Source organism: Pan troglodytes, chromosome 20 (genome assembly GCF_028858775.2).
Source record: "Pan troglodytes isolate AG18354 chromosome 20, NHGRI_mPanTro3-v2.0_pri, whole genome shotgun sequence".
Lineage (NCBI taxonomy): Eukaryota > Metazoa > Chordata > Mammalia > Primates > Hominidae > Pan > Pan troglodytes.
This window is the reverse complement of record NC_072418.2, coordinates 41,307,833-41,325,009: the sequence shown is the minus strand read 5'-3', so window position 1 is coordinate 41,325,009 and position 17,177 is coordinate 41,307,833. Positions and strand designations below refer to the sequence as shown.

Here is a 17,177-nt window from a genome sequence, read left to right as displayed (position 1 = left end):
AATATGCTGCGCTGAATGTGAGAAGCCACGCGTGAGATGACAAATGTGAGAGATCTGTCCCCGTCCTCTTCCTTCCCCCGTGAAGCTTCCTGAGGGCCAGGTCTGGCCTCAGTTGCCACTAGGTCCTCAGACAGCCCAGCACGGCACCTGGCAGGGAGGCTGGGAAGGGTGAGCGTGAGGCAGAAGTCTGTGAGGTTTAGGAATCTGCAGAGGAGGAGACGAAGGAGCAGACAGGCGGGAGATTGGCAGCGACGGGGCTGACGAGAGGCACAGGGCTGGGGGATTGGGAGACACTGCCTAGCAGCTTTCCTTTTTTTCTTTTTTTGAGATGGAGTCTCCCTCTGTGGCCCAGGCTGGAGTGCAGTGACTCGATCTTGGCTCACTGCAAGCTCTGCCTCCCGGGTTCAAGCAATTCTCCTGCCTCAGCCTCTCGAGTAGCTGGGATTACAGGCACGCACCACCACGCCCGGCTAATTTTTGTATTTTTAGTAGAGATGGGGTTTCACCATGTTGGTCAGGCTGGTCTTGAACTCCTGACCTCAAGCGATCCACCCACCTTGGCCTCCCAAAGTGCTGGGTTTACAGGCGTGAGCCACCGCGCCTGGCCTGCTTAGCAGTGTTCAAAGTTGGAAGCGAAACAACTGTGTATTGATTCAAGTGTCGTCTCTGCTGGACCAGGAGATCTGTTGGGACTGGGCAGAGTCTGTCTTGGTCACTGTGGATCCCCAGTGCACAGACAGGTGCAGTGTAATGACTTCCAAGTCTGTTAGGAGGGGGGAGTAGCTGCTATATCAGCTTCCGCCCGGAGAGTGGTGGGGATGACCCGCATGGCTGCCTCTCTCTGGGTAAGCCTCTTCCACTGCATAGGCCTGCCGCTGATATGAACCCGGGTGTTCCCAGGGAAACCTCACCTCATGGTAGGGGTGGTCCTGGGGGTCGGGGGTCCCCTCTCCAGGCTCAGGTGGCTGTGGACAGGACTGTGTGCAGGCGGGATGTCCGGGCTCAGGGCCGGGTCGTTCAGAGAGAAGAGTGAGACGGCTCTTTGCACTGCCAGGGAGGGAGGGAGGAGGAGAGGGGTCAGCAAGGCTCCCGGCTTCTCCCGCAACAGACGGACCACGCCTCTCCCTGCAAACCTCCATGACGCTTCCTATCACACTTGGGACAGACTGCATCGGCACTTAGATAGATTCTTGCCAAAAAACCAACCAAATGAACACACAAAACAAGAACACAATCAAAATCCCATCCTGATTCCGATCGAGGCTTTTGATCCAACGACCAGTTCATACAAAATACAAGGGCTGAAGAAGCCAGTTAGATGAGAGTGCGAGCTAGCAACCGACCGGATTCCGAACCTGGCGTGCTCTCAACATAAGTGACTTGACTTGGTCCACAAGTAAAAGGTAGGAAAAAAGGGTTACAAAGTGGACGGGCTGGCGCCAGGTCCACGGGGATTCGTTATACAATTCGCTCTCCTTCGGAGGAAGCTGGGAAGATTTCAAAAGCAAAAAGAGAAGTGAGACAGATCACATCATGCATATTGAAGAGAGAAAAGAAATCGCACGGGGCTGCCAGTAAAAGTGAAGATTCCTGGGTCCCGCCTTGGACACGTGACTGGCACTGGGGGCACCTGAGCTGTCTGCGTTTTCAAACGTGACTTAGATTTTCTTCCCGTAATGGCAACAGCTGGCCACCGCCCTAGTGCCCTCCAACAGTGGCTGGTTCAGTGAGCTATGAACAGCCAGACAATGGAATCCTCGGAGGTGTTAAAAACACCAAGGCGTCCCTGTGTGCCGTGTGTTGAGGGCAGCACCATCAGGGGCAGGGCAGGGCAGGGCAGGGCAGAGGGCGAGCCCCAGAGGCAAGCAGCTCCTTGGGTCCAACTTTCATTTCTGTGCCTCAAGAATAGCACAGTAAAAACCCCAGCACTCTTTCCCTGGCGCCACTCATTGTTAATACTTTGCCCATTTACTTTTTTTTTTTTTTGAAATGGAGTTTCGCTCTTGTTGCCCAGGCTGGAGTGCGATGGCGCCATCTCGGCTCACTGCAACTTCCGCCTCCCGGGTTCAAGTGATTCTCCTGCCTCAGCCTCCCGAGTAGCTGGGATTATAGGCATGCACCACCATGCCCAGCTAATTTTGTATTTTTAGTAGAGACGGGGTTTTTCCATGTTGGTCAGGCTGGTCTCGAACTCCCGACCTCAGGTGATCTGCCTGCCTCAGCCTCCCAAAGTGCTGGATTACAGGCATGCACCACCGCACCTGGCCATGATATTATCTAATATACAGTCATCTGCAAATGTTCTCCGATTCTCTGAATAATACCCTTTATAGCTATTTTTTTCTATCTTGGATTTAATGTATAATGACATCTGTTTTTTAAGAGACAGGGTCTTGCTGTGTTGCCCACGCTGGAGTGCAGTGGCTATTCACAAACCCGAGTCCATTACTGATCAGCATGGGAGTTCTGACCTGCTCCATTTCTGACCTAGGCCAGTACACCTGTCCTTAGGAAACCTGGTGGTCCCTGGCTCCCTGGAGGTCACCATATTGATGTTGAGTTTAGTGAAGACACCGCATCAGAACAGCATACTCCAGCCTAGAACTACTGGGCTCCAGCGATCCTCCTGCTTCAGCCTCCCGAGGAGCTTGGACTACAGGTGTGTGATACCATGCCTGGCTAATTTTAAAATTAGTAGCTATAATCCCAGCTACTCAGGAGGCTGAGGCAGGAGAATTGCTTGAACCTGAGAGGTGGAGGCTGCAGTGAGCCAAGATCACGCCACTGAACTCCAGCCTGGGTGAAAGAGTGAGACTCTAAAAAATAAATAAGTAAAATAAAATTTTTTGTAGTGACAGGGTGTCGCTATGTTGCCCAGGCTGGTCTCGAATTCTTGGCCTCAAGCCATCCTCCTACCTTGACCTCCCAAAGTGTTGGGGTTACAGGTGCTAACCACTGCACCCAACCTGGAATATTTTAAATCAAATTCTAGATGTCTTTGTATTTCATCTGTAGAAACTTCACTAAGTAGCTCTAGTGGATAAAATATACATATATATATATATTTAAGAAAATTACTATGCTATGAACACATCTACCAAAGTTAATGAGAATTCTTTTAGTCTTTTCCACTTATGTGAATTGCATGGGAAAACCCACATACATCTTCATTAGAAACCACACCTCCAGGCAAGCTGAAACCACCCTGACCTGCACTCCCTGCCAGCTCCTTTCCGGCTCCCGGGGAGGCACCTCCGTGGTGGTGCTGGTGTGCTTCCTCCCAGGTCTTTCTGCTACTCCCACCCTCCCCCGTAACCTTCTGTGTTTCATCTATTAATTTTATAAGGAAGCAAAAAGCTCCCTAGGCGACTGTGACGCACAGCCTGGGGGAGAAATCAGTGCCACCAGCCAGGCTTCCTCAGCTTTCTCACATGGGGCACACAGCTCCCAGGCATGCCAGGCACACGGAGCGGCTGGGAGTGGGTAAGGGGCTCTGGCTATCCTAGCCCTTTCCTGTGGCCCACGGTTGCGGGGGAGTGGTCAGTGTCTGGGCAGCTCTGTCTTCCGCAAACAACACTACAACCGCTGATGGCATCTGGGTCTCCAGGGAGAGACCTGAGGCCTTCCTCACTTCCCACTGTCCTGGAACCGGCTGTCCTGGCCCCAGGATGCTTGGAGACCCACATGAGAGAGGAGATGCCACAGCTGCCTGGCCCCCTGTCAGCACGGACTTCCAGCACATAAAGGGCCCTGGGTGGCAGAGCAAACCCTGTCCACTGCTCCAGGGAACCCACGGAGTGAGGATCCCTGCAGGCCTGGTATGGGGAACCCCCAACCCAGGATGCAAGGTCTTGGCAGGACCCTCAGGGCACTAAAAGTCTTCCGCTCCCTGGCTCCCAGATCTGGCGCTGAAAACCCAAATGTCCTCAGGGACAGATTTTTTTTTCCCCCCAGACACGGGGTCTTGCACTGTCGCCCAGGCTGGAGTGCAGTGAGTGCAGTGGTGTGATCACAGCTCACCACACAGCCTCCACCTCCTGGGCTCAAGCGATCCTCCTGCCTTGGACTCTCAGAGTGCTGGGATTACAGGTGTGAACCACTGTGCTTAGCCTCACGTGTTTTACACGTGGTGTTTTGTGTAATCGTCATGGCAGCCTCAGGCATGGTCACTTCCGCTTGTTGGTCAACGTGGTTCGCTGGCATCAAAGAGATGACGACGCTTGCCCAGGGCTGCATGGTAAGCAAGTGACGGGGCAGGACTTGAACCCTGCTCCCTGATTCTGGAACCTGAGTGGGTATCCCTGCAAAGCCATGAGGCCCTCCATGAATCCCTCTAGAACAGAGGACGGGGTGGGGGCCTGGCGGGACTGGGTGGAAGGCGCCTACCTTCGTATGCCTTGGCTGCGTTCACCAGGCTGGACCACTCGAGGCCAGCAGCTGTGTCAGGCAGGGGCATCATCCCAGGGTCCAGGCGCCGCAGGGGGCGGTCCCGCCCATCAGCCAGCGAGAGCTCCGAGGCTGAGATGGTGGCTGGATGGGGAGGGTGGAGATGGCAGTGGTTGAGTGTGACAATGCGGGAGACACAAATACATGAAGACATCCCATTGCTTATGCAGAGATGCTACATGCCCAGGAAAACCTCCAGCAGGGTAAGGGGTCTGAGAGTGCTGGAGCCTACAGAGGCCTGACTTCAAACAGGGTGCTGGGCCAGGCCTGGCAGAGATGCCATCTGGACAAAACTCTGAAGGGGAGGAGGGAGTGCACCAGGCAGACTACCTGGGGGAGGAACATTCCAGGCAGACGGAACAGCCAGTGCTAAATCCCTGAGGCAGGAGTGTGCCTGGAAGGTTTAAGGAACACAGAGGCGGCCCCTATGGCTGGGAAAGGGTGAGCAAGGGAGGAAGCAGCAGGAGGCGAGAACAGAGGCAACACGGCCGGACCATGTGGGGCCTGTGGGTCCCAATGACGACTGTGTTCTCACCCTGAGTGCCCTGGAAGACTCCCTCTGGGTGCATGTGGGGGACGGACTGTGTGTGTGGGGGGGGATTTGGGGGGAGACAGGGAGCAGGTAGGAGCTGTAACCATAACCCACAATGGAGACAGTGATGCTGGGCAGGACCAGGGTGGGGCCGCGATAGGACACAGGGGCAGATTCTGGGCCTACTTTTCAGGGGCAGCCAATAGGATTTCCTGAGGGTTGGATATGGCTGTGAAACAAAGAGAAGGGCCAGGATTGCGGCTCTGATCGGGAAGGCTGGGGTGGGGGATCAGAAATCTGTTTCTGGAGGTGCTCGGTGGAGATGGCCCTGGACACTCCAAGGAGATGGTGGGACGGAGGCTGGCCACAGGAGCTGGCGACGAGGAGAGTCCCAGCTGCACCTGTGATTGGAATCGCCAGTGTATGGACAGTGTTTACAGAGGGTGGGGTTGCTGTGGGGGGCAGGTTCAGGTATGACACGCTGAGCAGAGGAGAGGCCTGTGACATCTCAGGAGTTGGAAGTGAGAAGCAACGGCGCCAGCACTGCACTCGCACCTGCTGCGGCTATTGAGAGAGTCCCAGGCACCAGGCTCGGGCTCTGGCCTGGGGCTCTGTGACTCCTTGAAGCCCCTGAGGGAAGGGGACAGAGGACAGCCAGGTACAGAGAGACCAGAAGACACACCTCAGGGCCCTTAGCTGGGAATCGGCAGAGCCTGACCGTGGGCCCAGCCCGCTCTGCATTCCCGGCACCTCCTCTGTGCAGGGCCAAGGGAGATCATCTCACAGCCTCACTGTGAGCCTGGCGGAGGCGGGGGGTGACATGATCTCCGCGCATGGAAGAGGAAAACTGAGACCCGAGCGAGGCGCTGCCTTGCCTGGGCTCACATGGCTTCCAGCTAGTACTACTCAGTGCTGACTACATATGAGGTGTACGCTACGTGCTTTCCACATATTCACTTGTTTGATTCTTTTAACCCAGGGATGTGGGCACTATTTTTTACATTTTACAGTCAAAGAAACTGAGGCACAGAGAGATTATATCTGTGAGTGGAAGACGTGGGACATAAACTCAGGCCGTTCAGCTCTGTGATATGTGGTGTGCAGTAAGTGCTGGCTGAATGAACGAGTCCTTGGCCTCCTGGCTCCTCCCTCAGCCTCCTTGCTCCGCCCTCGGCCTCCTGGCTCCACCCTCGGCCTCCTGGCTACCCCCTCAGCCTCCATGCTCTGCCCTTGACTCCATGTTCCTCCCTTGATCTCCTTGCTCCACTCTTGACCTCCACGCTCCGCCCTTGGCCTCCTTGCTCAGCCCTTGACCTCCATGCTCTGCCCTTGACCTCCATGCTCTGCCCTTGACCTCCATGCTCCTCCCTTGACCTCCACGTTCTGCCCTTGACCTCCACGCTCCGCCCTTGACTCCATGCTCCTCCCTTGACCTCCTTGCTCTGCCCTTGACCTTGCTCTGCCCTTGACCTCCATGCTCCTCCCTTGACCTCCTTGCTCTGCCTTGACATCCACACTCCGCCCTTGACCTCCACACTCCGCCCTTGACCTCCTTGCTCCGCCCTTGACCTCCATGCTCTGCCCTTGACCTCCTTGCTCTGCCCTTGGCCTCCTTGCTCTGCCCTTGACCTCCATGCTCCGCCCTTGGCCTCCTTGCTCCACCCTTGACCTCCATGCTCCACCCTGGGCCTCCTTGCTCTTCCCCTGGCCTCCTTGTTCTGTGCCTCTAGCCTGCTGGCGTCTCACTGCTCAGCTGGTGGGAGCCATGGGAGTGGCTGCCATTGCTGAGCAGGGCATCAGGAGCACCGTGTGACAGGCTCCTTGGTGTGGAGGGCACTTGGTTAGTGAAGCCCAGGCCAGGGATGACCATGTCTCTTCATCTGGGATGGGGCCCGGGAAGGGCTCTGGAGCACGCACACGAGAAATGGAGAGGCCCAGGGTCCCTGGCCACACTGAGGCCAGACGGGACTCTCCCCAGCTCAGGGGTGTGGGGGAGTCAGATGGACAGAGAAGGGTGTGTGTGTGCTGTGTGAGGCAGAGGGACCTGAGCTAGGGTCACAGCAGTGACAGAGAAAACCCCAGGCCCTGTCTTTGGGGGGCCCCCGGTATGGTGGTGGAGACAGACACATTCTCATCTAGTGACAGCTCAGGATGGTGACGGGGATACAAGGCGGTGAGTAGGGACGGAGGGGGTGAGAGAAACCCAGTGGGGGGGACGGGGCCCGTGGTGGTGCCTGACTCAGCCTGGTAGGGGAAGGGAGGGCTTCCTGGAGGAGGGAGCATCTGAGCCAAGACTGAAAGAATGAGGTACAGCAAGCTGGAGGAATTCGGATCGGCCTGTGGAGTCTATGCCTGTGTTCTCTGTCACCACCTCTCTGTGGTGGCCGCTGTCCCCGTCCTTTGCAGTGACTGAACATCTACTTCGTGACCAGCCCTGCGTTGGGCAGAGAGACAGAGCAGCAGGGAGGAGAGGCCGAGGAAGGAGACGTGGAGGGAAGCCTGGGGAGCAGGGAAATTTCCACTAAAGTGGCAGCCCTGTGAGGGCAGGGGTGTGCTCTGCCTTGCTCAGGGCCACATCCTGGCACCTAGGGCAGAGCCCCGCCCACAGCAGGCGCTGCAGGAACAGGAAGGGAGCGCAGGGGAGGGCCCAGAAGCTCTGGAGTTGAGATGGGGGCTGGGACCCAGTCCAGGGCTTAGAGGAGCCTTCCAGGAAAAAGCAGGAATGGAGCCAGCCCTGAAGGACAAGAGTGACCCAGAAGAGGACTGAGGGAAGAGCATCGCGGGCGGAGAGAACAGCCGTGCAGGATGCCCTGAGCAGGGAGGGTCTGGTGTGCTGAGTGATCAAAAGGAAGGCTCTGTGAGGTGGAGGAGCAGAGGTGGGCACCCCACACCACCAGGGCAAGGAGTGCAGATGCAAATGCCAAGGCAACGGAGCTGCAGGGGAAGTTTTTTTTTTGAGATGGAGTCTGGCTCTGTCACCCAGGCTGGAGTGCAGTGGCTTGATCTCAGCTCACTGCAACCTCTGCCTCCCGGGTTCAAGTGATTCTCCTGCCTCAGCCTCCTGAGGAGCTGGCATTACAGGCACCTGCCACCATGCCCAGCTAATTTTTGTATTTTTAGTAGAGACGGGGTTTCACCACATTGGCCAGGCTGGTCTCGAACTCCTGACCTCAGGTGATCCACCCGCCTTGGTCTCCCAAAGTGCTGGGATTACAGGCGTGAGCCACCGTGCCCAGCCTGCGGGGGACTTTTAATAGGGGAGACAGACTGCCCTTCATAAAATTCCCAGAGTCTCCTCACCCCATCCCCCACAGCTCACAAGAGGCTCTGTACAGATGGCACAGGCAGGCACAGCCCCTCAGCTGAGACCCCTGGGGTAGAACATGCCTCTGAATTTGAGATGTGCTTGGATTTGAGAGAGTAAGTGTGCAGATGCTGTGTATTATGTAACAAACTCAAAAAGGTCAGGGGCACCCCACGCGCAATGGCACGCCAGCGCTCTGCCCCAAGCTCCTCATTGCTAGCACTAAGTAGGGGGACTATGGACCCTAAACAGCCTCACGCCCCTCCAGGCCAGGTTTCGCCACCCAGTGAGCATGGTGCAAACTTACGTACTGTCTTTCAGTTGTGGGGGGGTTAGGAGGTGGGTAAGGGGGTTACAGGGTGCATCTGGGGCACGGCCAACTCCAGCTGGCTCGTGGCTTTTGATGCGGGTGGTGTGCGCAGTACCTGTTTACGGGGAGCGCTCAGTAAATATTTTCTGGGTGATTAAGCAGTGAACAAGTCATACCATGCACCACCCCCAAGTGTGGCAAACATGGGGGCAGTCAGGAAAGCAAATAAAATGCTCAGGAAGCAAACCGCTTAAAGCTGGAATGGGTGGGAGGGTTGGGGGGTGCTAGGGCAACAGCTGGGCAGCCCCATTCCCTAGGCCTGTACCCTGAGGGTGGACTTCTTCTCTGGTCTCAGGTGACTCCAATCCTTGGGTGCTTCTGACTCCTAGGTGACCCTCTGATGCTTGGCCAATGATCCCTTGCTCCTTGGGTGACACCCAGTGCCCCACCATCAGGCCCCCCGAAGTTCCTGTGAACCCCATTCCTTCCTGAGATGGCCCCGACACTGATGACCTCTAGCCTTTGACCTCCAGGTGAGCCCCTGCTCGGGCATCCCCACCTCCCAACCTTGGGGTAACTACCGCGCCAGTCCCAGGGGGCCCAGGCTCACATTTCTTCTCAGGAAAGCCGCTGGCGGCGGCAGGGGTGGCACCGGGGCCGACGGGCGGGTGGGGGTGCTGGTGCTGGCGGCGTGCAGGCAGCGTGCTGGATGGGAAGGCGCAGGTGCTGGTGAAGAGCACGTCGCTGGGCAGCCCTGGCTCTAGGCCAGCGGGGCTGGCGAAGCTGGGCTCCCGGCGCCCGCTGCACAGGCTCTCGTCCGACAGCGTCCGCTGCAGGCCCTTCTGCGGTGACTGCTGTGGGGCGTGGGTGGGATGTTGGGGGAGGTCACGGACTGGCCCATAGCCAGGGTCCTCAGAGGCATCTTCCCCTCTAGGACATTGGTGGCGAGTCCTTACCTACCCAGCATCCATTTCTGCCCCATTTCCTTCCTTCCTCCCTCCCTCCCTCCCTTCCTCCCTCCCCCCCTCCCTCCTTCCCTCCTTCCTTCCTTTTTTGAGACAGGGTCTCACTCTGTCGCCCAATCTGGAGTATAATGGGGCGATCTCAGCTTACTACAACCTTGACCTCCTGGGCTTAAGCGATCCTCCTATCTCAGCTTCCCAGTTAGGTAGCTGGGACCACAGGTGCATGCCACCACCCTTGGCTAATTTTTACATTTTTTTTATAGAGATGGGGGTCTCATTACATTGCCCAGGATGGTCTTGAACTCCTGGGCTCAAGTGATCCTCTCACCTTAGCCACCCAAAGTGCTGGGATTACAGGTGTGAGCCACCACCCCTGGCCTTCTGCCTCCTTTCTGATCAAAGCGCTCCAGTTTTCCCCCAGGGACTCCCACTCCCCAACCCCACCCTCCAGCTCCGGGTAAGGGCTGGCGATCAAAGCCTGATGGGTTGGGGAAGGTGGTGTGAGCCAAGCTGGACCCACCAGAGTCAGTGCTGGGACCCCAGTGGGTAGCGCTGGGCTGATGTGCTCTCTTCCCCCAGCTGTAGGCTGGTGGGACCCAACCCTGGGGAGGCTGGGGTCCACCTCAGTCCCCACAAAACAGCTCCTGCCTGGCAGCGAGGACGAGTAGGGCAGGCCTGGCTGGGAGGGGAAGGGAAGCGGATGCTGTGGAGGTTCCCTGGCACCCACTGTTCTTTCCACCCGTGTCCCTGAGTAACAAGAGTCTGAACTTCCTCTGGGAGCCCCTGCTCCACTCTCAGTCCCTGTGGTTTGGGCGGATGTGGCTGTTTCTATCCTGGGCTGGAGGAGGAGGGCACGAGGCCCTCCAGTTGTGCGAGGTTCTCGGTACGGGGTAGATTCCCGAGTGCCTGCCTGGGCTTATCCTGTGATTCCATCCCAGACCAACGCGCTGCCCTCACTCCCAGCCATGAGCCCATACCCCCCAACAGGACTGGCAGATGCCAAAGGCTGGGGACACGACGGGAAGGAGCTGGCGTGACCGTGCGGAGCACAGCCCTTCTCCTCGCCCGCCCAGATCTGGGATCCCCTTGGGAGCTGGGGGTCGGGAGCGGGGGACAGGGCCCTACGTACTCCCGCGTCTCTCTCCTGCTCTGGCCCCAGGTTGTCCATGATGATGAGTTTCTTCAGGTCATCCTCGATGGTGGATTTGTAGTTCTTCCGTGGTGATCGGAGGTCTCGGAGGGATGCCCTCAACCTCGGTTGCCCAAAGACATTTTTGGTGTTCGTGTCCACCTGCCTGGAATGACAGCGTCAGGGTCAGAGGGGTGTCAGGGAGGCTCAAGCCACTTTTCAAAGCTGCTTGGATTCAAGAGGGCCGGCCACCACGGGACGCATGGCCACAGCCTTCTCTCCTTCACCCAGCAAACGCGTGGCAGAGAGGGGCTTGGCTCCATTCCCTTCTTCCACAAACGTTTTCCGGGAACCACACAGAGCTGGCTGTGCTGTCCTGTCCCAGGTGCTGGGGACACGGCCGTGAGCACCGAGCTGGCAGCCAGTGGGGGAGGCCCACGCTGAACACATGCACAGAGACAGACCCCCTGTGTGAGGGGAGAGGCTTTTTTTTGTTGTTTGAGATGGAGTCTTGCCATGTCACCCAGGCTGGAGTGCAGTGGTGTGATATCGGCTCACTGGAACCTCTGCCTCCTGGGTTCAAGCTATTCTCCTGCCTCAGCCTCTGGAGTAGCAAGGATTAGAGGCACCCACCACCACGCCCAGATAATTTTTGTACTTTTAGTAGAGACAGGGTTTCTCCATGTTGGCCAGGCTGGTCTGGAACTCCTGACCTCAGGTGATCCACCCGCCTCGGCCTCCCAAAGTGCTGGGATTACAGGTGTGAGCCACCGTGCCCAACCTGTGTCTTTGCCTATTGTCAGTCTACCCAGCAGAACGTGAACCATACCAGAACAAGGCCTGGGTTTCCCTTGGAACATATATATAGTCATTTGTGTGTGTGTGTGTTTTTTTTTTTGAGACAGAGCCTCCTCCGTTGCCCAGGCTGGAATGCAGCAGTGTGATCACAGCTCACTGCAGCCTCAGCCTCCTGGGCTCAAGTGACCCTCCTACCCTGGCCTCCCAAGTAGCTAGGACTACAGGCGCATGCCACTACACCCAGCTAATTTTTTTTGTAAAGATGGGGTCCCACTAGGTTGCCCAGGCTGGTCCCAAACTCCTGGGCTCAAGCGATCCTTCCACCTCAGCCTCCCAAAGTGCTGGGATTACAGGTATGAGCCACCATGCCCAGCTTATAAATTCATTTGATCCCCACCACAGCCATATATGTTAAAGACTATTGGTATCCCATCTCATGGATGAGGCTGTTAAGGTACAGAGGAGTTTAGCCACTTGTCCCAAGTCACACAGCCTGCGAAGGAGTCAGGTTTCAAATCAAGGCCGCCAGGCTGCAGTGCCTACCCACGCCACTGCCAAGCTTGACTGTCACGTGTATATCAGAGATGGCAGGAAACACGCATGGTGTGGGGAACAGCCACATTGGATTTAAAAATATGCTTCTGTCTGCAGATAACAATTTCTGGAAGAAATTATGAACCATGATAACCTCTGGGAGGTAGGAATCTTATTAAGTGGAAAAATGGGACTTTTACTTTTCAACTGATATTCTTCTGAAGTGTCTGAATTTACTTAACCATAATCATGGTTATAACAATAAAAATAATAAAAACTAGCTTAATAAAAGCTTTTGCCTGGACTTCTTCATTCTGTAATGCAAGAAAGAAAAAGAGGCTTTGAACCTGGGGAAGAAATAAGATGTCTTGGGTTCCCGAGGGTTTTAAAGACTGGATTTCCTTTTTCTCTTTCTCAGCTGCCAGCCTTGGGATTTTAACAAAGGAAGGGCGAGAGCAGGGCCAGGTTTTTTCCCGGTCAGGTCATATTCCTCCCCAGATTGGAATTCCAGGTCTAGGGTAATGCTGGGTCTGTCAGTTATCAGGGATGTGTATTCTTTGGGCAAATTAAAAGCTTTAGATTCAAAAGAGAGAAATAGAGAGACAGAGAGACAGACACAAATCAAAAGGGGACTCCCCCACCCCTTTTGATTTCAATATTTCCCAGAATGCCCTGCACAGGGGAGTGTGACTCAGTGCAGGGCTCATGGTGCCCATCTCCCGGCAGTGAGGAAGCAGGCCTGGTCTTCAGCACGCCCCCCAGCCAGTGCACTGCCCACAGGCTCCCCTCGAGAGGGGCGTGCCAAGACCTCCTGGAAGCACGAATAAAATGTGCTTGCTCTCTGCACTAGCAGTCCTACTTCTGGAAACGCGTCCTTCAGAAAGGCTCACATGAGTCCACAGTGCTACATGTGCACGGACACTCCCAGGGTCCTGTCTGTGGAGCAGACAGCAGCCCCCAGCCGAGAAAGGGCCAGGCCCACCACCCAGAATCACACCCTCCAGAGACGCATGGTAGATCCACATGGCGTGCAGAGGCAATCCCAGATACGACGTCATGTGAAAAAAGAAGCATGTATAGCGCGAAACCATTTTTAGAAAACTCACACACAGCTCAGCTTGGTATACTGGAGTTTACCAAACTCTCGTTTCTAATACTGGACACGTGCGGGATTCACTTTCTTTTTCTACTTTTTTTTGAGACAGGGTCTTGCTCTGTTGCCCAGACTGGAGCCCAATGGCACGATCTTGCCTCACTGCAACCTCCACCTCCCAGGTTCAAGCAATTCTCCTGCCTCAGCTTCCCGAGTAGCTGGTATTACAGGCGCCCGCCACCACGCCTGGCTAATTTTTGTATTTTTAGTAGAGACAGGGTTTCACCATGTTGGCTAGGCTGGTCTTGAACTCCTGACCTCAGGTGGTCCGCCCATCTCGGCCTCCCAGAGTGCTGGGATTACAGGCATGGGCCACCGCGCCTGGCCAAAAATGACATCACTTTCTACACACTGATACGGAATTATTGCCAAGAAACTTAGGTCAGGCATGGTGGCTCATGCCTGTAATCCCAGCACTTTGGGAGGCGTAAGTGGGAGGATCACTTGAGCCCAGGAGTGTGAGACCAGCCTGGGTAACACAGTGAGATCTCACCTCTACAAAAAGTAAAAAACTAGGTGGGTGTGGCTGTGTACTCCTATGGGCCCAGCTACTGAGATAGGAGACTGCTTGAGCTCGGGAGGTTGAGGCCGCAGTGAGCTATGATGGCACCACTGCACTCCAGCCTGGGTGACAGTGAGAGCCTGTCTCAAAAAAAAAAAAAGACTTGAAGAGAAAGAGCAAGTGAGGAAGTAGTTCATATGCAGGAGGTGACCACATTAATAAAACAGGTGCAAGGGAAGCCCACACAATCGTGTGTGCAGTCACGTTTGGAACATTTCTGGAAGGATGTAGAAATGAAACAATGGTTGCTTTTGGGGAGGGAGCAGGATGGCTGAGGGCCAGGGAAGGGAGAGAGGCTTACTTTTTTTTTTTTTGAGACGGAGTCTCGCTGTCTCCCAGGCTGGAGTGCAGTGGCGCAATCTTGGCTCACTGCAAGCTCCGCCTCCCAGGTTCACGCCATTCTCCTGCCTCAGCCTCCAGAGTAGCTGGGACTACAGGCGCCCGCCACCACGCTCGGCTAATTTTTTTTAAATTTTTAGTAGAGACGGGGTTTCACCATGTTAGCCAGGATGGTCTCGATCTCCTGACCTCGTGATCTGCCTGCCTCGGCCTCCCAAAGTGCTGGGATTACAGGCATGCGCCACCGCGCCTGGCCGAGAGGCTTACTTTCTATTGCAAACCCTTTTGTAGTATTTTATTTTTTACCTTGTGCATGTTTTATCTTTCAAAACCTCAGTGAAGAAAACATCCTCCAGGTTCTGACTGACGGGACTGGACATCATCTCTGAGTTGCCTCTGTTGTCTAAATTTTGGGCCTGGCATGGTGGTTCACGCCTGTAATCCCAGCACTTTGGAGGCCAAGGCAGGTGGAACACTTGAGGTCAGGAGTTCGAGACCAGACTGGCCAACATGGTAAAACCCCTTCTCTACTAAAAATACAAAAATTAGCCGGGCATGCTGGCAGGCACCTATAGTCCCAGCTACTCGGGAGGCTGAGGCATGGAATCACTTGTACCAGGAGGCAGAGGCTGCAGTGAGCTGTGATCATGCCACTGTGCTCCAGCTTGGGCAACAGAGTGAAACCCTGTCACCACCACCACCACCACCACCACCACAACAAAACATGTTTAATCTAAAATAATTGAGTTAGAAGTGAAGTGACTCAAAAGTGCCTCTCACGATAACAAAGACACTATCTCCAAAATGCTCAGTGAGCTACAGCACATACAAGGGGAATGTATGAACAAAAGTAATAATTCTAAGTTAATATTTTATATATGCAATTTTTTTTTTTTTTGAGACAGAGTCTTGCTCTGTTGCCCAGGCTAGACTGCAGTGGCGCGATCTCGGCTCACTGCAACCTCCGCTTCCTGGGTACAAGTGATTCTCCTGCCTCAGCCTCCCAATAGCTGAGACTACAGGCACCTGCCATCATACTCGGCTAATTTTTGTATTTTCATAGAGACGGGGTTTCATTATGTTGGTCAGGCTGGTCTTGAATTCCTGACCTCAGGTGATCCACCCGCCTTGAAAAAAGTTTTTTTTTTCTTTTGTCTTTTTTTTGAGAAAGAGTTTCACTCTTGTTGCCCAGGCTGTAGTGCAGTGGCACAATCTTGTCTCACTGACCTCTGCCTCCCAGGTTCTAGCGATTCTCCTGCCTCAGCCTCCCTAGTAGCTGGGATTATAGGTGCCCGCCACCACACCTGGCTAATTTTTGTATTTTTAGTAGAGATGGGGTTTCACCATGTTGGCCAGGCTGGTCTCAAACTCCTGACCTCAGGTGATCCACCCATCCTGGACTCCCAAAGTGCTGGGATTATAGGTGTGAGCTACCACGCCTGGCTGAAAAAAATTTTTTTATGCAGGTGGGACCTCACTATGTTGTTGCCCAGGCTGGCTTCCAACTCCCAGGCTCAAGTAATTCCCCTGCCTCGGCCTTCCAGAGTGCTGGGATTACAGATGTGAGCCACTGCATCTGGTTGTGATTTTTTTTTTTTTTTTTTTTTGAGACAGAGTTTAGCTCTTGTTGCCCAGGCTGGAGTGTAATGGCACGATCTTGGCTCACCACAACCTCCGCCTCCCAGGTTCAAGCAATTCTCCTGCCTCAGCCTCCCGAGTAGCTGTACATGGGATGTGGAACAGATTACAGGCATGCGACACCACGCCTGGCTAATTTTGTATTTTTAGTAGAGATAGGGTTTCTCCATGTTGGTCAGGCTGGTCTCGAACTCCCGACCTCAGGTGATCCACCTGCCTCAGCCTCCCAAAGTGCTGGGATTACAGGCATGAGCCACCGCGCCGCACTAGGCCTTGGTTGTGATTTTTAAAATGTATCTGCAACTAAATACATATTAAAAGGGGCCGGGTGTGGTGGCTCACAACTGTAATCCTAGCACTTTGGGAGGCCAAGGGGGGGCTGATTGCCTGAGGTCAGGAGTTCGAGACCAGCCTGACCAACATGGTGAAACCCCGTCTCTATTAAAAATACAAAAATTAAGAAGAACAAAACAAAACAAAACAAAACAAAACTTAGCCAGACGTGGTGGTGTGGGCATGTAGTCCCAGCTACTTGGTAGGCTGAGGCAGAAGAAGTGCTTGAACCCAGGAGGTGGAGGTTGCAGTGAGCCGAGATCACGCCACTGCACTCCAACCTGGGCAACAGAGCGACACTCCACCTCAAAAATAAATAAATAAAATAAATAGATTAATAAATAAATAAATATTAAAAGGAACTATGAAGCGATTTCATTTGTGTCTCCTGCCGATATTTTATATGCTTAGTTTACATATGTTTACACCAACACACACATATACAAGCCATCTCTGGATTTCATCACTGGGAAAGCTGTTGTTGGATAGGGTTGTTGTCTCTCCAGGTACATCTTCTGAGCACCTACTAAGTGTGTGGTCTGGGTGAGGTTCAGGATGTCTCTGTTCTGGGCCCCATGGGGGTGACAGAGAGGAAGCAAGTTGCCAAGGGAGTGGCGGTCGCTGTGCCCTGGGACAGGTGCTGGGGGTGGGCTGAGCCTGGTGTGGGGGTTCAGACAACTTCTGCAAGAAAGGCGTGTCTGTGTTGATACCCAAGGAGTGGTGTTATGGGTTGAACTGGGGCCCCACAAAAAGCTATATCGAAGTCCTAAGCCCCAGCATCTCCAAATGTGACCTCATTTGGAGACAGAGTCTTTACAGAGGCAATCAAGTGAAAATGAGGTCATTAGGGTAGACCCCTAATCCCGTTAGACTGGCATCCTTGCAGAAAGAGGAAATGTGGGCACAGATGCAGGGAGAACATCATGCGAAGAGGAGGTGGAGACGGGGGTGATGAATCTACGCGCTGACACCCACCAGCTGCTAGGAGGGAGGCCAGGAACAGGTTCTCCCTCACCGCCCTTGGAGGGAACCACCCTGTCGATGCCTGGAACTTGGACTTCTGGCCTCCGCAACTGTGAGATGATACATTTCTGCAGCTTAAGCCACTCAGTGTGTGGTAGTTTGTTGCGGCTG

The 17,177-nt window shown here is 54.6% G+C and overlaps 1 protein-coding gene across 7 annotated transcripts in view; it reads right to left on the bottom strand.

Moving 5' to 3' along the window:
• SIPA1L3 (signal induced proliferation associated 1 like 3) overlaps positions 1-17,177 on the bottom strand; it is a 310,057-nt gene that overhangs the window by 23,640 nt on the left and 269,240 nt on the right. For 6 of the 7 annotated variants that reach the window (XM_024351291.3, XM_524247.9, XM_024351292.3 and 3 more), the window contains 4 exons: positions 10,687-10,852; positions 9,203-9,446; positions 4,387-4,530; positions 912-1,047 (listed from right to left, as the gene is read on the bottom strand). In XM_024351291.3, coding sequence (XP_024207059.1) covers positions 912-1,047; positions 4,387-4,530; positions 9,203-9,446; positions 10,687-10,852 — 690 coding nt within the window. The remainder of the gene's footprint in view (positions 1-911; positions 1,048-4,386; positions 4,531-9,202; positions 9,447-10,686; positions 10,853-17,177) is intronic. The other variant, XM_024351290.3, reaches the window with a different exon arrangement.